This window comes from Dinoponera quadriceps, unplaced genomic scaffold (assembly GCF_001313825.1).
Source record: "Dinoponera quadriceps isolate SergipeBrazil2010 unplaced genomic scaffold, ASM131382v1 scaffold3193, whole genome shotgun sequence".
Lineage (NCBI taxonomy): Eukaryota > Metazoa > Arthropoda > Insecta > Hymenoptera > Formicidae > Dinoponera > Dinoponera quadriceps.
Genome location: NW_014557188.1, coordinates 4,335 through 26,498, shown reverse-complemented (window position 1 = coordinate 26,498; position 22,164 = coordinate 4,335). Strand labels below are relative to the sequence as shown.

Genomic DNA, 22,164 nt, shown 5'->3' with positions numbered 1-22,164 from the left:
TAAAAGCAACTAGACCAAAAAATCATGTACTATTTTGCAAAATTCACAATAATTAACCTCTTCAGGGATATTGACGCATATGTGTACGTTTAGTTTTATTTAACCCTTTGCACTCGAGGGCTCCGACAATGCAAATAGCAAGAGCGGAATATCCTATATACAATAGTTTTTACGATTTATCTTTGTTATGAACTTATGTTATGAACTGAAAGTTAGTTGCATTGTCTCCATAGCGGAGCCCTCGAGTGCAAAGGGTTAAAAATTACCGTTATTATTAAATGTTGAATAAAATAAATTAAAAAAATTTTCGTTGTTATAAATCAAAAATTTAAAATTCATCCCTGAAGAGGTTAATGAGAAATTAATTAATCTATATCAGCTAATAATGGCACGAGAAACAATAGGTCGAACTCAGTATAAAGAAAAATGGTTTATTTCTAAAGATGTCTTAGCAACGATAAGCCTCAACTGATTTCTAGAGGCAGAATAACGCAGCGAGCGACCTGTAACATAGAGCTCCGAGTCGAAATTGTTGCAACTGTCCTTATTTGATAACATCAGAAGCGAGAAAACGCATGTTAAGAATTCTTGCGTTTTACGTTTAAATAAAAAGATTACTCACAAAATGATATTTATGATCGACTCAGTACACTTGTGAAATTGTCCGTGTACTTTTCTTCTACACAAACAATCGTAAAATAGACGTAAAATAAACAGCCGTAAAATTAATTTGACATGGAACCATTCATTTTAACCTCTTTTCTCATGATTTTGTCAATGTTAATTTGACGACTATTTATTGCTTATTCGAATAAAAGTAAAATGCACGGACAATTTTACAAGCATAGAGATATAAGAATAGAGGGAACAAGGGATATATGCTACCTGTAAGTGGAAGTGATAGAGGCAAAGAGAGAGATGGATGCCGAGTGTCCTATCTGTTTCTTTCTAGTCACGCGCTGGGATTGGCTGCCGCGCCAACGACGATATAGCTATACATTTTTCTCCATCCAATTCAAAGAAACTGTCATTGCTAAAATGATCACTGCAAATATATGCTGTTTTCACTTCAAAATACAAAGGTAGTTGAAGTATATTCAACCATTTACGCTTTATATCTACATCCTTCGGTAGTTTACATATTTACATATTTTTTTAAACGTAGAAAAAAATAACATATAATTATTTGAGGTTACGTATTTGTACTTTCTTACGAGTGAAAACTGCGGTTACATCCAGGATAAGACTCCGCCTTGCATTTCAAACAATGCCTCATTTTTAAACAAATCGCGTCCAATTATTATTTTGTTAACGTTCGAATATTTAACGAATTTTAATTCTACACACATGTGCACGCATATTTACAAAACGAAATTTTAGTCTGCTTTCTCCCCTCCTGACGTCGCGTGGTCGTCTTGGTGGCTCATTGTAACAACCAATCACAGCGCTCAACTAGAAAGAGACAGATAGGACACTCGGCATCCATCTCTCTCTTTGCCTCTTTCACTTCCACTTACAGGCTTGTTCCCTCTATTCTTATATCTCTATGTTTACAAGTGTACTGAATCGATTGCAAATGTCATTTTGTGAATATATCTTTTTATTTAAACGTAAAACGCAAGAATTCTTGACATGCGTTTTCTCGCTTCTGACGTCATCAAACAAGAATATTTGCATCCACCCAAGAGCCTTAATTCTTGGCCCCTACATTTAATCAGCTGCAGCACCTATTTAAACTTAACTTTTTTTCCTACCGAATTGTCGTTTTACAGCACCACTTTTCAGCTTTAAAACGAGATATAGTATTTGGCGGTTCTACTAATGTAAACTCAACAGTAATGAAAGCGATGTCGTTTGAAAAGCAACATCTAGGCACTGCCTCCTTTTTGAATTCCAACTGAAGAAAAATGCCGCCGAGACTAATGAAATAATTTGCTCGTCCTTATGTGAAAATACTATGTCTTATAGTACATGTAAAATGTAGTTTCAAAAGTTTTGGGATGGCAATTTCAATCTTCAGGACGAAGAACGCCCTAAACAACCGAAGAAAATTGAAGACGAAGAATTGGAACAGCTTTTGGAAGAAAATCCGTGTCAAACTCAATCACAGCTTGTAAATGCACTTGCAGTGATTCACAACAAACTATTTTGAAACGTCTATATAAATTTGGTAGAATTCAGTGTTGGATTCCGCACGTGCTCAGTCCTGAAAACAAAGAGAGACGCCTCGACACAGCTATATCCCTGCTATTAAAATTCAAGAAGAAAGACTTTATGCACAAAATAGTAACTGATGATAAAAAATGGGTCTATAACAATCCTAAAAGGAGAAAATCGTGGGATTATCCGGGTGAGATATCGACCAGCCCTGCAAAATCAAATATTTACGCAAAAAAAACGTTACTGTGTATTTAGTAGGACCAGAAAGACGTTATTTACTATGAGTTGCTCAAGCCTGATGAAACTCTGAGCGTTACCGGCAGTAAATGATTAGATTGACAGTGATGTAGTTGAGGAAAAAAGACCTTTTATCAGCACTGGAAGGAGAAAGATGATTTTGCTACACGACAATGCGCGATCGCACAAGGCGAAAACAATCTTGGAGATCATCTTCGACATGGGCTAGGAAATTCTTTCATGTGGTGTTTTTCGACCTTTCGGATTACCATCGATCCCTGCAACATCATCTGGTTGATTCCCACTTCAAATTTTCCGAGAAGGCCGACAAAAGTATCGACGAGTTTATCAACTCGAAGCCACCATCCATTTTTCTTCCGAAGCGGATTTCGCCAGTTACCTGAAAGATGGCGGAAGTGTGTAAAAAGTAACGATGACTATTTCGAAGATTGAAAGACTATTCGTCTTTTTGTAAATAAACAACATATTTTCTTTAGAAATACTGATAATTAAGTTATTCAATTAATATTTATATTATTGTTTTATTTTTTAATAACTTCTTTCCTTTTACAGCACAGTTTCTAGTTTTTATTATTTTAAGTTTATTTATTATTAGTATCATCATCATTATGAGCATTAATGCAATTTATCAGTTACAAAATGATATGATCTTTGTTATATTGTGTAATAATATAAATTTGTTTCGGATATGTATTAATAAAAAATTTCGAGATATCATATAGATATTTAATATCAGTTTTTTATTTCTTCTCTGGTACAACTTCGCTGATACCGTACATTCCAGCTAACAAACGTCCATGAGAAGTAGGTACTGGTTCTTTAGGTGCTAAATATGGTCCCTTTTCACCCATATATACATAACTATTAAATTTATAAGGAAAAACTCAATTCATTTATTGTACTTATGAATTATAAAATGGAAAAGAAAAAAGTCGATTAAAGCTTCTGGGTAGTCGTCGCGGCTGTATCGAATTGATGACGTCAGAGACGAGAAACTGCACGCTGAAAATTCTTGAGTGCCATTTTCAAGTAAAATCAAACTCGCCTAAAAGAACACTTAAGATAGCTTCAGCATCCCTCCCTCAGTCCTATTACCCGTATCCAGGGCGTGGTGACCTCTCTCATATGCCTGTGATGCGCACGCTGACAGTTTAAAACGGTATATTATTTAGAGAAGTTCTCTTGATAAAGATATTCTCGATAGAGTTGCCGCTTCTTTCCGAGAGGAGACACGAACGTAAATATTTTGGCTTCTATCGGGATCGAACTCGGGACCACTATCATAATAGACCAGTGTGCTGTCTGCTATACGCTTGCGCTCAGTTTTAATATACTTGTAAAATATTCCGAAAACTAACCTTTTCAATTGACAGTAAACAGTCGTAAAACAAACTGTGAAATGTGGTTTAGTCACACAAAAAACACGTAGGTTGACAACTTTCGAAAAGAATAGAAAATATATTTCCATGTCTTATTTAAAATGTTCAGTTTAGTATTCAGAGCATTTCACAGGTTCCATGAGTACGTAAAAAATAACACAAGTATACTAGAATGAATAATAGTGAAGTTGCTCGCCAGAATAAATTATGCTGTCACACGTCACTTTACTATGCCTCTTATTTGAGCATTTTGTGTGTGGCGTTGTATTAAGTTTCGTTCTTTGAGGTCTATCAATTGAGTTCTGTACCATGCAAAGCCTAGGAGAGGGGAGAGTTATCTTCACCCATCCCTTCTTTCGAGTGATACGTTGCTCCAGCAAAAATTTCGAGACTTGGGCAATGATGCGACTTCGAGTCCGCGTATGCTAGCATTATCTCCTTCCCTTACGCATACAGAAACAGTGTCTATTCATGTGACAAGAGAGAGAGAGAGAGAGAGAGAGATTCTCTTTTTTTGCTCTGACTCGGTTAGTGTGCTCGAGGTTGCTGCTAATACTTTCTCAGCGAGGATCTGACAAAAAGGATTACGCGAGGTGGGCAACGCAGATGTGAACCAAACTTTTATTAGGTGTAGATGGCTAACCATACAAAACTTATTAATGAAAAAGATTTCAGCGTCAGGCATAAACCGATATAATATGACCAAAGTTAAAAATAGTGTGCATAGCAGTACGGTTCAGCGTTTGATTGTTAAGATGTACGTCCAAGTTTGACTCTTAGCATTGGTTTTCTTTAGTAAAAAAAGAAAATAAAAAATGTTTTTATTTTCTTTTTTTATTAAAATAGTAATTCTGTAATTATGTTGTGAACAAAAAGAGGCAACAGGAGAACAAATTTGTAGTGAAAATTTTTATAGATTTTTTGTTAAAATAAGATTAATAGTTAGATGAAAAAGGATATTAATATTAATTGATAGCCAATTTTCTTTTACATAAATATATTTATTAACATTGGATATAATTAGCCAAGATTGATATTTATATTCTTATAGACGACTTTGACTTTCGACTTAATTCGTATAATTTGCGAAGTCTTATACGCAAGAAATAAATGTTTGCTCAAACATTCGATTGCAAAATAATAATCGATAGCTTGATTCCCTGTCTTGTATTTTTCTGATTCATACTGTGTCCAAAATACGTTAGGCATAAAAAGTGACATGCATACAAAAAACAACAAAATAAGGATATAGAAAAACATAAAATATGTGAATGCAAGTCAGTTGTCTTTTATTAAGCTGTTTTCATTGCTGAAATGACATCTATTAAGCTGATAATATTTGTGGTCTACCAGAGCGCTCACTGTAATATGGTAATGGGATCTATTAAGCTGCTACTTATCAGGTGTATGCATAAGTTTTTTCCGGTTTAACTAAGAGATGGCGCCAGCAAAAAGTACGCAGCGTATTAATTTGACACATACGTCATTTTGTTCGTCTGACATTTAAAACTACAAACACACACAAGTTGAGTCCGCCAAAAACTAGCGTCTTTGTTTTATCGTTCAGTGATCATGTCGAGTTTTGTGCCTGAAAAAGAACATTTGCGGCACGCATTGCTTTTCTTATTTAATCAAAAGAAAAAGGCTGTTGAAAGTCATCGTTTGCTGGTAGAAACATATGGTGAACACGCTCCATCGATTAGAACATGTGAGACATGGTTTCGACAATTTAAAAATGGTGATTTCAATGTGAAAGACAGTGAGCGCTCTGGTAGACCACAAAAATGCGAAGACGAGCAATTGCAGGAGTTATTGGATGATAACCCAACTCAAACTCAACGGCAATTAGCAGAAGCATTACATGTATCACAAGAAACAATCAGCAGACGTTTACGAGCAATGGGAAAGATCAATAAACTCGGTAAATGGGTCCCACACAATTTGAATGAACGTCAAATGGAAAATCGCAAAGTCACTTGTGAAATGCTGCTTCAACGCCACGAAAGGAAATCATTTTTGTATCGAATTGTGACGGGTGACGAAAAATGGATTTATTTTGAAAACCCGAAGCGGAAAAAATCGTGGCTTTCACCTGGCGAAGCCGGTCCATCAACACCAAGGCCAAATCGCTTCGGCAAGAAGACCATGCTCTGTGTCTGGTGGGACCAGAGCGGTATTGTGTATTATGAACTCTTGAAGCCCGGCGAAACCGTTAATACACAACACTATCGCCAACAAATGATTAATTTAAATCACGCATTAAGCGAAAGACGACCGGAATAAGCCAGAAGACATGGCAAAGTGATTTTGTTACACGACAATGCGCCGTCTCACACAGCAAAACCAGTGAAAGACAGCTTGAAATCGCTTGGATGGGACATCCTTTCGCACCCGCCGTACTCCCCAGACCTGGCGCCATCTGACTATCACCTCTTCGCATCAATGGGGCACGCGCTCGCAGAGCAACACTTCAGCAATTTCGAGGAAGTTGGAAAATGGCTCGACGAATGGTTTGCCGCAAAAGACAAGCAGTTTTTCTGGCATGGTATTCATAAATTACCTTAAAGATGGGCGAAATGTGTAGAAACCGATGGCCAATATTTTGAATAAAAAAAAAAATTAATTTCCATTGAAAATTACGTGTTTTTTTTTACCAAAAAGCCGGAAAAAACTTATGCATACACCTGGTAATTGCTAATTAATTGTGCTGTTCTTTATTTTATTCTTTCTTGGCACTACAGCCTCGTTTGAGGCCCTGGGTGTCTATTTCTCTCTCTTTACATGTGCATGTGGTGCGCAGACAGATTGTACACATGCATATGGGACCTACAGTTTTACGCCGGTTCCGAACGGCAGTTGGAGAGAAGTTTTCGTGACATGGGAATATTCTTGGTGGTTTTTGCCAGACCACCGAAGAGGAGCGGCGACGAGCCATGATAAAATTTTTCTGGTTCTGCCGGGGATTGAACCCGGGACTCCTAGCATGATAGACTAATGCGCTGCCCACCATGCCACGCTCGTGCTCTTTTTACTTTATTACTTCAGCTATTCCGTTAAAAACAACGACTGGTATTGGCTTACCGAGACCAGTTGTATAAAAATAAAGTATACATTCTGTCAAATAAATACCGGGAATTGTTCATTTCAAAAGCCCGCGTGAAAGGAATGAAAAAAAAAAATGGTTTGCCGTAAGTTGGTACCAATGTACCTAATTGTCATGTCGAATTTTGCCGCCATCCGTCAACCAATTCGTTTACCGCTTGGTTTTGTTAGTTGACCTCAGGTGTACTTTGCGAATTCTAAAATGGATAAAAATATCGAACAAAGAGATTGTCTCAAATTTTGTGTTGCCAACGAAATGTCTTGTGCTGAATCGTTGAAAATGTTGGAGAAGGCCTACGGTCAGCTTTATCGAAAACACGAGCATACGAGTGGTACAAAGCATTCAAAGAAGGCCAAGAAGTGGTTGAAGACTTGCTTCGTTCTGGTCTACCTTCAATGTCTTCGATTGATGAAAACATCATTTTTATCACATACACAAAGTAAAGGAAATGGTGGTGAAAAATCCTTCCGGAAGGGCAAACAGTCAACAAACAATGTTATCTAGGCGTTATGAGGCGTTTGAAAGAGAATGTTCACCGAAAAATGTCAGATTTCTGGAACAACAATTCTTGGATTTTGTACCACGATAATGCGCCGTCCCAAACATCAACCTTTGTACGCGAATTTTTTATCGAAAACTCACCGAATGTCATCAACCAAATACCATATTCGCCAGATATGGCCCTGTGTGACTTTTTCCTATTCCCCAAATTCAAATTACCACTTCGTGGAAGACGTTTTGAGTCCATTGAAGCCATAAAACAAAATTCGCAGAAGGAGGTGTAAGCCATACCAGAAAGTGTTTATAAGAAATATTTCAACGGCTGGATTATTTGTCGGCATAAGTGTATCGCATCAAATGGAGCCTATTTTAAAGGCGACAAAATAAATTTGGATGATTAAACCAATATTTTATGTTTTATTGAACAATTCCCGGTATTTATTTGACAGAATGTATTAGAAAAATTAGTTGCTCGCACAAATGTAATATCAAAACAATCCCTGGCTTAATTATTCTCAAAATATACCGAGTACAAAGTTGTTGCTCCACTTCTAATGCAAAAAGATAACCGCGAAATAACAGTAACCCGCTTCCGAGAACCACTATACAAAAATAAAATATATTAGAAAAATTAATTGCTCACACCAATGTAGTATCAAAATAATTCTTGATTTAATTACTTTCAAAATATACTGAATACGAATTTGTTGTTTCACTTTTAATGCAAGAAAACGACCGCAGAATAACGTGATGTTCGCTTACGAAGTATTACTGGGCAAGATGAAAATATATCTATCCAAAGTTGAGCAACAAATTCGTATTCGGTATATTTCGAGAGCAATTAATTCAGAAATCATTTCGATACTACATTTTGGGAGCAATTAATTTTTCTAATATATTTGAATCTTGTATAACAATTCTCGAAAGCGGATATTCTGCGATTATTTTTTTACATTAAAAGTGGAGCAACAAATTCGTATTCGATGTGTTTTAAAACAATTAAATTAGAGGTCATTTTGATGCTATATTTGTGCGAATAATTTTTCAAATATACTTTTCTTTTGTATAGCGGTTCTCAGAGGCGGGTACCATCATTATTCCGAAGTTATTTTTTTCATTAAAAGTAGTAACAACTTCGTACCCGGTATATTTCTAGAGTAATTAAATTATAGGATCATTTTAATAACATATTTGTGCGAATAATTTTTATAATAAACTTTATTCCTGTACAACTGGTCTTTTCGTAAACCAGTACCAGCCATTATTTTCAGCGAAACTGTTGGAACAACAAAATCTGAAATAGAGCAATTAAATAGCACACAAAAATATGTCTTCGTTTTTCATTTTTTAGTTCATTTTCTTTTTGGTTGTGTTAACTTTAATCGTAAGTTAGCACAGTCATTGTTTTTTGCGAATCGACTGAAGCAAAAAATCGGGAATAAAGCAATTAATTAAAAAAAAAAAAAATAACTATAATTTTTTTTAATAAGTCACATTTGATTATGCTGAAGTGACTATGCCAGTTTAATTTATTAAAGTCTCATAGGCAAACTAATAAACATAACAGAAAAATTAATGTTGAGATGAGAGCATTTGATCAAAAGATTTCCCAATTGTTTAAACAATTGTTATTTAAATAATTGTTTAGACAATTAATGTTTAAACGATTTATTTAAAATTTATTAAAATTTTATAGCACCCATGTATTGGACAATTTTTTTCCATCCAATTTGTGATGTAGCATAAATAAACAACTACATAGTATGATACCCGCTTCAGTTTATAGCGACAATAATAAGTGTCAACAGCGAGTTGAGAATATTACTGTTGAATATTAATTAAAAATATCGATCTGTGACTATCTGCACATACATTCTGGTGTACACAAATAAGCATCACATTTTTTCACAATAATGATTTGTAGCAAATAAACATCACATTTTTTCGCAATAATGATTCCTGCATTTATTTATTATGTTACATCACAAATTGAGTGAAGAAAAAAATTATCTAATACATAAACTTTATGTAATTTTTTCCTTAGAATCGAATGGCGCTATCAGTTTTTCCGTAACTCGCAGTTTTAAACAAATTATTTAAACAATTATTGTTTAAACAGCTGGAAAATCTAATGTTTTCATGAAAAGTCATCTTTTGATCAAACGCTCTCATCCCAATATTAACTTTTCTGCTATGTCTATTGTTCTGCCCATGAGTTTTAACACGTTGGGTACGGGATCAATCTTTAGATCAAACTAGGAGTTCTCTCTCTATGACATGTTATTTTTAAGTATATTTGAATTAAAGAAAAAAAAAATATGTCGCCACGGGGATTGGATTTTTATATATAGCCACACTCAACGTGTTAGTGGGTTAATAGATGCCCGAAAATGTTTATTATTATTTTAAATGTTTCTTATGTTATTTATTTCTTATATTTCTTATAACCTTTATTATGTTTTCTATTGTTCTTATTTTCTTATATTCTTGTATATATATTGCTTTCTACGTATCAAGTACGCCGATATATTTTAGATATAGTATGAGTCAGAAGAAGACTAGACAGAGAACCGAGCTGTCGATTATTGTCTTGCGTCGATTGAATGTTCAAGCAACCGTTTATTTATTGTGATTCGCGCATTTCGTGAATTATACACATTAGATCGAAAGCGAAAGTCGTATATAAAGATATAGGTATATATAGATATATAGTATATATAGATATTGGTTCTGGCAAATCATATGTAACGCTAATAAATATATTTATGTAAAAGAAAATTGGTTATCAATTAATATTAATATCTTTCTTTCCATCAAACGATTAACTTTATTTTGAACGAAAAATCAATAAAAATTTTGACTATTTACAAATCTGCTTTTCTATTGTCTTTTTTCGCTCACTATATAATTACAGAATTACTATTTTACTAAAAAAAGAAAAGATATTCAAGAAATAACAATCAATAAAAGGAGTCTAAATCAATCACATATCTTAGCAGTCAGATATCTTATCTTACTACTACGTACCAATTTTAACTTCGGTCGTGTTATGTAGTTTGCACTCGACGCTGACTTTATTTTCGTTAATAACTTCTGAATAGTTAGTCGACTACACCTAATATTTTGCGTTCGTTCTTATCAAGTCCCCTATTCAAATGATCAAGGTTTGGTTAATATCTAATATTCTTAAATTTTCTGCTTTCAAGGAGAAACAACAATCTTGCCTTCTACTTAAGATCCTTGTTCTCGGAGTTGAGAACTCCGCGTTGACGGTGGGGCCATAGTTGTTAGCGGTAGGTATTAGAACTTGTCCAACGTATTTAACTGTATAGTACAAGTGATTGCGTTCTGTTCCGTCTTAAGTCCAGGAGAAAGATGAGTTATCTGTGTTACCCACCTCGCGTTGTCTCTTGTCAGATCAATGTTGAAAAAGCATCGGCAGCCTCGATCGCATTAACCGAGTTAGAGTGAGTAGGAGAACTCACTCTCTCTCTCTCTCTCTCTCTCTCTCTCTCTCGTCGCTCGTATAGACAGAGCGTCTCTCTGTGCGGAAGAAAGTGGGAAGACGCTAGCGCGGGTTCGAAATCGCATCACTGTTCAAGCCTCGAAATACTTTTCTGCTCGGGCAACGCGTCGCTTGAAAAGCAGGAGGGGAGATAACTCATCTCTCTCCTGGACTTAAGACGGAACAGAACGCAATCGCTTGTACCATACAGTTAAATACGATGAAAAAGTCACATTTGATTATGCTAAAGTGACTATGCTAGTTTAATCTATTAAGGTCCCATAGGCAAACTAATAAACATAACAGAAAAATTAATGGACAGGTTCTAATTCTTACCGCTAACAACTATGGCCCCACCGTCAATGCGGAGTTCTCAACTTCGAGAACAAGGATTTTAAGTAGAAGGCAAAATTGTTGTTTCTCCTTGAAAATAGGAGATTTAAGAATATTAGAGACTTAGTTAACGGTTGAGATTTGTAAACTAATATTTTAATGAAATATATTGAGATATATTGTATAAAAGAACTTACGCGTTTGGTATCCGACAAGTTCCGATATTCATAAGAAGAACAGTTTTTTGAAGACAGCAATTCCAAGCTGTAAAATACATATTTATATAAAAGTAAAAAAAGTTTATCTTATCATTTTTTCTGACAGAATTGTTTTTTTTTCATCAAATCATGATTTTTCTAGGAATTTCGACTGATTATATTTTTTAAAAGATATCAAGCATCAGAAATAACGTAAATTTTCTGCGAATGTTAACAGCTCCGGAAATGTAAATAAGGATACGGTAATCTCAAAATCCAGTATGCACTCTGTGAGAGTTTGATCGGTTCCTCGCATCCGGTGACGAATACCGGACAAGGTGGTGGGCCAGGTTGTACCCGCGGATTTAATGTAACATGTACCGGCGCTTTAGGCGTCACGACATGGATTCTCATTAATTGTGCAATTAATGGTTTAGTCGATCTAAAAAAAAAAGCAGGGAAGGAAATGTTAGTATATAAATTTACGCGGATTGTTATATTAAGGGAATGTCAAAGTCGACGACGAACTTGATGAGCGTCGATAACTCAGAAGTGATTCTCAAATGTTATGTAATATAAATATTGACATGATCACGATACTCTTTTCGTATTTCATATATATATATATATATATAACAACTTTTCTGTCTACGATTGTACATATTAAATGCGTCAATGCTCCAATTAGGAAAATTTCAAAAAAACATTTTTGCACCTTTTCATTTAAATTTAGAGGTTTAAAAAGATACAAAAAGTTCGCAGAAAAAATTGTATATATCTTGGTTAAATTTTCTGTTAGATATGATAAAATACAGATATATATTATATATATATATATATTATATATCTCACGTAAATATAAATGTGATGATGGCACGTTACTGTGTTTTATCATATCTAACGGAAAATTTAACCAAGATATATACAATTTTTTCTGCGGATTTTTGTATCTTTTTAAACCTCTAAATTTAAATGAAAAAGTGCAAAAATGTGTTTTGAAATTTTCCTAATTGGAGCATTGACGCATTTAATATGTACAGTCGTAGACAGAAAAGTTGTCACTTTTTTTATGAATTTCACAATGCATCTTATATTCAGTAGGAGAATTTGTTTTTTTAATTCATTCGCAGGAGATTTTCCTATTAAAAACATTGCGAAGATCGCAAAAAAAGTGTAACACTCATTATGCCACGACTGTACAAGCTGTAAGATATATATTTCTGTATGCTTTCTCCTAACAGCTAAAGACGTCAATTTTGAAATTTTTAAGACTCCTGGGTAGTCGCTGCAACTGTCCTTGTTTGATGATGTCAGACGCGAGAAAACGTATGTCAAGAATTTTTGCGTTTTACGTTGAAATAAAAAGATATACTCACAAAATGACATTTGCAATCAATTCAGTACACTTGTAAAATTGTCCGTGCACTTTTCTTTGACTCGAACAATCAATAAACAGCCAAAATTAATTTGACACGGAACCATTCATTTTAACCTCTTTTTTCATGATTTTGTCAATGTTAATTTGACGACTATTTATTGCTTGTTCGAATAAAAGAAAAGTGCACGGACAATTTTATAAGTGTATTGAATCGATTGCAAATGTCATTTCGTAAATATATCTTTTTATTTCAACGTAAAACGCTACTATCCAGGAGCCTTAATCGTTCTTGTTACATTTTGTTTGTATTGAGCAGTGCTCCAATTCATTTTCGTATATATTTTCGCTATATAAAAGAATTTATATATATATAATTCTGTGCAGCCAATACGACATGAATTTTGCAGAAATAAAGCATTTTGCCGGTCAAGTTTTTAAGTGCAAAGTTTTGAAGTTTTTAAGTTTTTAATCGTATCCCTTTTATTAAGTAAGCATTTTAAACGCTTAACATAAACTTAACAAACCTGCATGGGCAAGAGAAATAAAGCGGCATATCCGCCGTGCTGGACGTCACTTTATTGCCGCTGTCCTTCACGATCCCGTTTCCAGACGCCTTCAACACTTTATCAGGAGCTGATGCCATGAATCTGTGGCCGCGCGGACACTCATACTCCACACCAACAAATATCTTAACGACGAACTCCTTGCCACCTTTCGACTTGCGACCACGAATAGGATTCGCATTCTGAAAGTTTTTACCTCGCGGACAATATCCGCCATGAGCACTATGGTCATTTATTGTAGGCCATAACGAACTGCGTTCCTTCTGATGCTCCAATCTGTGATGAACATTTTTGTCATTTTCCACCTATCTTCCGAAAACATCCAATAATCAGGGTGTGAAATATTTCCTCTCACCTTACTGTCACGTCCCATGGTAACAGAAACGCAGATGTGGGCAATACGCCGGTCTGATGCTGCAGTCCTAAGTTGTGAGAGTAAAGGCTGCTAGGTCCGAGGCATATTAGCGACCAGCTGGAAAACTGCGGTAACAAGCCGGCCGGTGATTCGGTATGCAACATTCCAGGTAGATATTCCGTCGTCGATGGTTGCCTGACCAATGACTTTTCTGTAAGGCACATGTATATTTATAATTAGTATTCCTCTCGTTGAATAGTTATACATGAGTAACACGAGAAAATGAAGATAAGCACCTTTCGAATTCTCGGCGTCGCTATCGGTTACTTCTATGACGACTTTGTGTGCATCGCTAGGTGTGAGGCTCGTCTTACTGCTTAATCTAGAAATATCTTCTTCGATCGGGTCGCTTGTTACTGGTGATTGGCCGCCGCTGCCATAATCCGTAATCTCACCTGTAACGTTCCCCGGGAAAATTAATAGTTTGTTCGTTAGTAAGGAATTAGTAAGGAATTAATAGTTTAGCTAGCAATAGACTAAAAGCTCAACGAGAAAATATCACAATTTACTCAAGATACTGTTACTTGCCGTTTAAACTGTCGCCTCCTAAGCTACAAGCTTGCGTGTGTTCCTGGGGCGTGGAAGACCCGGTGCGGCTGAAGGAATCGTGGCGTTTCGTCGATGAGAATAATTGTGCCGCTCTGAATAAGAAAAAAATATATATATTAATTACTTTTAAATAGATTGTTGAGATTACTTTTAAATATTTCAAAAACAATGCATTATTGAAAAATATTTTCCAGAACGTGGCGCGTTTATCGTTCCATCAGATCTGTACATAATGATTTGAATGGAACAACGTATTTTTATTCTTAGAGGACCATATCTCTTCAAACAAATAATGAAAATAATACTTATTCAAAATTATCTTGCTTGTATACAAATACGACTACAATACTACGAAAAATAGGAATTTTTATTAAAAAAATTAAGATAACGTTGAAATGATCTTTGGCATTATTATCCAAAGTTAAACCATTATAATAATCTAATCTATTTTAAACCAAACACATCCTTTTTGTTTAAAACATATTTTCCATAAATGCTTTATACTAGAAATGTTTAGAAGTCCCGCTACTTTTCTCTCACTCTGTATATATGTATCAGTATTCAGATTACACAATGTCCAAAATCGGGATATAAGACGTCTTTAAGATATCTTTAAGACGTTTATAAGGTAAGTCGTTGTCCACAACCTTGCTTTAAGGCATATATTAATAATATTGATTATTAATATATAATATAATAAATTACTGTGATATTGGTTAACTTACTTCCTTGTCACATCTTAAAACAAGATTATAGACAAGAATTGTGATATCTTAGAGACATCTTAAAGATGTCTTAAAGACGTCTTAACTCAGGAATAGTCACTTGAGATTATTTAAACCTGAATTAAAAGTCGCTATTAAAATATAGCATATTATCAATTGCTGTATGATTTATTATTTAGAGATATTATAAATATAGATTTACTTGCTACTTTTCGGAAAACATGAAGAGAAACCAAAAAAAGTATTTAAGAAACGGAATAAGCATATCAAATATTCGTGATCGTTTATTTAAAAAAAATGAGGTTACTATTCCCGGGTTAAAGACATCTTATGTCCCGATTTTTTTATATTGTGCAATATGGGTATTAACCATTGAGATAAGACTTTCGCTAACATGAATATTCTATCAATCGAGTTCTGCAACTACGATTTAAGTTTGTATAGGTTTTTATCAACTCAATTAACGATCAATAATAATAAAAGGCAAGAAAGAGTCAAATGTTAATATCAGAACAGGACAATATTTAATAATAAAAGAAAAATATTTACATGTAATGAATCGAACAAACGAACATTTTGGTCCCAAAGCGTATGTACGCTCCTGTCCTCTTCAACGCAAATTAATAATATCTATTTCATTCATAAAATTACACGTAAATGTCTCGCATTGCTTATTGTAGTTCATGCTAAATCGAAGTAATTATGTCTGCCTTGTAAAAAAATATTTAATGATTAGCTGAATGTTCATTTTACATGACGTAGTGAACATACATGGTCTGTCCCATTACTGACGCTATATAAATAAAGTTGCACTAACTTTGTTGAAGTTTCATTTACAAATTCTGTAAGTTGAACTGATGACCTCTTAGCGGTTGTTTTGCTACAAGTATAAAATCGACATGACCTTTGACAATCGTCGAGAAATCATGACGGAGTAAAGAGCAAATATCAAATTTTGTGTGAAATTGGGCAAAACGTTCGCAGAAACATTAGCAATGTTACAGGAGGCTATAAGGACAAACTTCTCCAAAGCTCAGAGTGGAAAAGCTCAGAAGTATAAATACCAATAAAACATATACAAGATAAATACAAGACAAGATTGTTAATGGAGATTATTACTTGGGCGTTATGAAGCGTTTGCTGGCAAGAATTGGTTGGATTCGTTCTCAATACCAAATTCAAAGCAGTTGGTATCTTCTGTATGACAATGCTCCGGCTTACAAGTACATCGCCGTGCGTAAATTTCTCACTTCCAAATTGGTCATTTCATAATCCTTGATCATTTCCCATATTTATTAAATTCGGCACCATGTGACTATTTTTTGTTCACGAAACTAAAAATAAAACTAAAGAAAAAGCAATTCGACACTATGTTGGACCTCCAGAAGGCTTCGACCGAGACTATTTCGATCATCTCAAAAGAAAACTTGCAGTGGAGTTTTCTAAAACTATACGACCGTTGTAAAGATTGTATTTTTTCGGAAGAAATGTATTTTGAATGAGATAAAAATTTAGAATTATTACTTTACAGAGTAAATTTTAATGGAAGTTCGGAAACTTTTGGGACAAACCGTGAATATCCCCTTATCCTTGTACATCCTATTCTTAACTCTTTGTCGGCACATTTTTTGCTGCTTAACATTATGGAACCCAATCATTTTTCTAATACGCTCTTACTTAATCATCTATTAATATACTTATTCACAGTATACATACATTATAATTTTAAGTACATGAAAGATTAATTTGAAAAATACGTTGCAACGAAAAATTATGTTTCAAATAAATAAATGTTAATATATAAAAAAAGATAATGTATTGGTTTCTACGTGAAAAGAAAAAATTGTACATGCAATAAGAAAATAATTCTATATTCACACGTGCAATAATTCAAGATATAATAATTGTAGAATTTTAGTTTTTGGTTTAAGTCAACTTTACTCATAAATGCCAAACTAGAGTTAAATTTTTAAATTTTGACATCGGAACTAACTTGGCATATTTTGGTTATCTGCGTTTTGACAGCATGTTTTGTTTTTTCTGATATTGTCAATCTGTGTTGAAAAGAATCCAACAAAATGATTGGAACGTTCATTCGATTTACTAAATATAAACATTTTTTCTTTATTATCAAATATTATTCCATTCTGATAATAGTACTTACAGGTTCTTACTTGCCTCTTATTTCTATCAATTCAATTGATTAAGTCCATAAATTCATAAAATGTATGAATATTCTACCTGAAATTGTGTGTACTGGGCTGAAACACAGGGAACTGTATGCTCTCCAACTGCGCACAACCGCACTGTTTCGCCAGCAGCTGGAAATAATCGTAGTTGGCCTGTCTCAGGCCAAAGGGATCCTCTCTCGAGCTCTGATATCGGCCGCAATTACAGGCACACACGTATCTGACACCGCTGCAATGTTCTCGAACAGGCAATTCGCTGCAGGTAAGAAGAAATATTTGCCGATTGACTATGTTTCACAGGAGACAATTATGCCATATACCTGTCGTCCTCTCTAGGCTCCGCCTGTTCTCCACCTCCCGCACCTTCGCTGCCTCCTTTGTGAATGGGGTTTGTGCAAGGGTGACCAGTAAGTGAAAGAACTTCGCACATCTGTCGGCCGGCACGCCAATGCTTGTCGCATTCAACATGCAGTTTCTCGCTGAACTCTTCGAACAACGGGCCACGGGCATGCATCTCGAAAACACCCATTGCGTGTGCCAACTTTGACTCATGGTACGCTCTAAAAAATAATTTTAATTAGACGAACGAACGATGTTCTCAAACAGTAGCATCTGATCGAATAGCTTTAACTCTTTGTGGTCCGCACTTCGTATGAAGTTATTGCGCTCTCCAACTCGAATAAACTGAACCTATGCTTAGCTTTTTTAACAGCAAATAAATACTGACATAAAAAGACTTATCAAAATTAAAGCACATTGATTTTTCTCTGATCGTAACATTCATACTTTCTTCTTACCTTTTTCTTCTTACAAATGAACATAATATAAATATAAATCAATAAATATAAATTTCAACTTCTGCATTTGTTTTTATTTATCAGATAGTCAAAGATGGTAATTTTTTCTTCTAAGATAAATCAAACGTAATCATATAGATTCTTTGAGACTATAAATATTGCTTTTTGAGACTGCCAAATAATAAAATATCAGGTACAAATTAATTCGGAACCTTTCCATTTAATGCTCTGCAACTGGTTCAAATTTAAAGTTTTTCCTATTCTATAGGAATTTGAAAATGCCAACCTTAAGCTTTAAGAAGCATTAGTTGACGATCTTGCCGATATAACCTCAGAAAACAATTGTTATCACGATGTTGTTCGAAAAGAAGCATCTGAGGTACTACATCCTTTTTGCACTCCAATTAAATAAAAATGCTGCTTAGTCTAGCAAAATGATTTGTTCCGTTTTGGGTAAAGGTGCTGTGACCCATTAAACTTGTAAAAATATCTTTTGCCGGCAATGGAATTAGACAGGTGATTTTGCTGCACAATAACGCGCGCTCACATACTGCAAAAGAAACAAAAAATCTCATCTATATATCAGGCTGGAAAATTCTCCCTTATGCAGCTTATTCGCCAGATTTAGCCCCGTCGTAGATTACCACCTATTTGGTCGCTTCAACATCATCTGGTGGATACGTATTTTAAAACAGTTTACAAAGTCTAAAAAAGAATCGATGACTTTATCGAGTCAAAACCGCCAAGTTTCTTCCGCGAGGGGATTTGTCAGTTCTCCGAAAGATGGAGTAAAGTCATCGAAAATAATGGAGATTATTTCGAATATTAAATGTGTACTTGTCTTTTTGAAAATAAACTTTGAATTTCATGAAAAATGGCACCGAATTAATTTGTATACATAATACATATAGATATTTTGAATAGTATTTATTATAATTGACTGGAAAAAATTGTGAATACTTTCTAAAAATATAATAATATAATCGTCCGATGAAAAATCCTCATGGACATAATTCTATTAATTTTTTTGCATTTTCGCATGTATTTAAATTAAGTCGTCCATAATTATATTCGTCATTTTATAACGCTTGACCATGGATCTTTCCTGACCTTTACAATTTCTTTAACGTTACTAAGTACAGTTTCACTTTTATTTTTCTCCACACATCTACCTTCAATCAAAGATATAAGTGTATATCATTAATATTAATATTTTTATGTTGCGACATCACTATATTATCATCAAACCACAAAGTAATTTTAAGCGATCTATTGCATTTCTTTATTAGTATTTACTTATGTTCTATACAGGATAAACCACGCAACGTGATCAGTTTAGTTTATTCTGATAGTAGATCACTTGGACATTTTTTGTCTAGTATATCATCTTAAAGCTCACCCTTGAACCGTATTATACTTGGCAAAAAGAATTTTCAAGCAGTCCACTAACAGCAGAATAAACTAAGATGATTACGTTGTGTGGTTCACCCTGTATACTATCACTTTGTACCATTATATTACTGTTCTTTATATTTTACTTACTAATTTTTATAAATCCTTTTGTATAATTTCTTTCTCTCTGAATATTTTGACTCCAGCATTCCATATAATAAATGAATATTGTAAATTCTCAAAAGATTTGAACTCCAAAGTAGAAATAAACTCTACTATACTCTACCTCGTGTAGTGCTGCGGTAAATTCTCCTGATACGTTTGCAGAGCTCTTGGAAGTACCTTGCTGCATCTACTCTTGCTAAACTTCACGTCAGTGTCTAATAAGTTGTGAAGCGCCAATAGTTCTTTGTCAGTACTATGAACAAAGTAGTCAAAGACTTTGTTCGCCACTTGACAAAACACATTGAGACTGGGTATCTGCAAAACGTTGTTCATTTATTTATTGCTTTTAACTCAATTATATTAACAGATTTGAAAAATGTGCTCATATCAAATTCTTTCTTTCTTTAGATTAACGTAAAATCTAATAAAATAAATCAAAGCACATTTTTGTAACTTGATTTAACTGCAGGGATATACCTACTTTTATAATAATGGCTAAACAAAATGAACAGATATATCTGCTTCTGATGCAAATAAGGTAAGAGAGCACGAACAAAACAACGTGTTTCATGTTAAATCAATATTGATTGATGATGTAATTCACAAAGACATACTTCGAAATAAGCAGGTACTGAATGTCGACCGACGTTATCGTCAAATCCTCTCGCAAAGGCCAAATTGATATGTTGTTGCAAAAATAATCTGAATGAGTGAGACTCTGAAAATGCACAAAAATTGTTCACATGTATATTGCTCGTTTTATCCTTATCTTACCTTCTTCGGTATCATCTGCTACAATGTTTGAGTCCAGACTAACAAGACTTCTCGATGTCAAACCACCAGGACCAACTTTGCAGCTTTGTATCAACTTGCTTGCCATATAACCCAACATATCATTCGATTCTGTGCTCTCGGTATGCACGTAGACAAATTCCTGATTAGCTGGTATTGCAAACAAAGAATTTGAGCTGGAAATAAAGCAATGCGATTTCAATATTTTCTAACCGATCTCTTCTTTTATCTTTATTGAGAATACAGGTTAATCTCATACCTAATATTAGTAACGATTCTATTTTTCCTTAACACATGATAAATCTGATCCTCAAGGGAGTGTTCCAACTTTTTAATGTTAACATCACTGTCTGAGTTCTGAAATACTGCAGGACAGCTTTCAAAATAAAATAGCACTCGTGGTGAACAAGGCCTGCCATTTGAGATCCAATCCTTTGGTAGATTATGAATACAGCTTAACATGTCAGAGAGTTGAGGGGATATTTTTTGTCTATTATAAAATATTATATCAATTAATAAAAGAAAACTTAAGATATTTGAGTTTAAAATTTTACATGTAATATGTATGTGTACATATATATATATATGGTTTAGCATATATTTTCAGTGATTTATATTAAATATTTGAGTTATGCAAAATATATATCTTATACTAACCTGATTATATCTATAGCACGAAATAAATGCACATAGCTATAGTCAAAAGTATGTGTAGGATGAGTAAGCACAATCACATGAGATATATGAAAAAGCACCAAAAGGGCTCTGGCATATCTGTCTCTCACATGTGCCCATATACTGAGGAAGTCTTTACAATCCTGTTTTTCTATGAATTTATCATATTCAGCTAAAAGTGTATGGGTGTCTAAGAATCCTCTTAAGTGTAGATAAACTGTCTTCTTTTTAGTATTATAATATCCTTCAATTTCACACTATATGAAATAAACTTTAATTAAAATCAACTAACTAATTACAGAAAATCTCTAAAAATCAAGTTTCTTACCACAGAATTTTCATCAATTTCTGGCTCATCCAGGAGATTTACCTGAAATACAGGACCGAGCATATCCATCTTACATCCTTTTGCTCGATATTGTGACTTGCCAAATACTGAGACAACCACTATTTTCTTATCAGCGTGTGTAAAACTGAATTCAATGTAGAAAAGCCAGCAGTATATTAATTTTATAAGCAGTATATTAATTTTATAAGACAGAAATTTTTAATAAACAATGGTAAATTTTTATTATATAAATTTTATTTACTTATAATTCCTTACCTATCCACATTGCATGGCAATTTAAATTTGCGTGGTCGCATGTTACTTATTTATTTGTATTTATTTATTTTCTAAATTTTTTTATTTTTTGTCTTTACTTCCTAGAAGTATTTATGTTTTATCATGGAAAGGTTATATTCCCTTTCTTCCTTCTCGTAGTTGTTAACTCCATAGACGTATATTAACTAGACTGCGCATTCAGCCCTAGAGTTGTCAAATATTAGAAAGAGATAGTTGCAGTACGGTATAACGTCCGGACTTATTTTGGAACATTAATAATATATTAGTATAGATTGGAGGCCGACTTGTCTGATTTCAGACATCACTAAGTTAGATATTCACTAGGTATATATTATATCCCTATGTATATATTTTATCCCTATGTTACTAGATGTAAGTACGTGAGCATATGTATATTCGCGCACGTTAAATATTATAATTAAAATTATAACGCCGAATTATAACGCCGAAGAAACTGCAACCG

The 22,164-nt window shown here is 34.1% G+C and overlaps 1 protein-coding gene across 5 annotated transcripts; it reads right to left on the bottom strand.

The window, feature by feature from the left end:
- Positions 1-1,523: 1,523 nt before the first annotated feature.
- LOC106748776 (protein SMG8) lies at positions 1,524-21,876 on the bottom strand. 5 transcript variants are annotated; one of them, XM_014627638.1, is made up of 15 exons: positions 21,681-21,876; positions 21,405-21,549; positions 21,059-21,333; positions 20,661-20,891; positions 20,384-20,577; positions 20,224-20,327; positions 19,731-19,924; positions 17,576-17,815; positions 17,308-17,511; positions 14,321-14,433; positions 14,029-14,187; positions 13,733-13,943; positions 13,339-13,653; positions 11,437-11,503; positions 1,524-2,797 (listed from the first exon to the last, which is right to left on the bottom strand). In XM_014627638.1, exons 1-15 carry the CDS (start codon positions 21,719-21,721, stop codon positions 2,684-2,686), a joined length of 2,607 nt encoding a protein of 868 aa, XP_014483124.1. In that variant the 5' UTR covers positions 21,722-21,876; the 3' UTR covers positions 1,524-2,683. The 5 variants fall into 5 exon arrangements, with proteins under 5 accessions (XP_014483124.1, XP_014483126.1, XP_014483121.1 ...); XM_014627635.1 differs by lacking the exons at positions 1,524-2,797; positions 11,437-11,503 and adding exons at positions 3,133-3,279; positions 11,699-11,878; XM_014627639.1 differs by lacking the exon at positions 1,524-2,797 and adding an exon at positions 10,270-10,548.
- Positions 21,877-22,164: the final 288 nt, after the last annotated feature.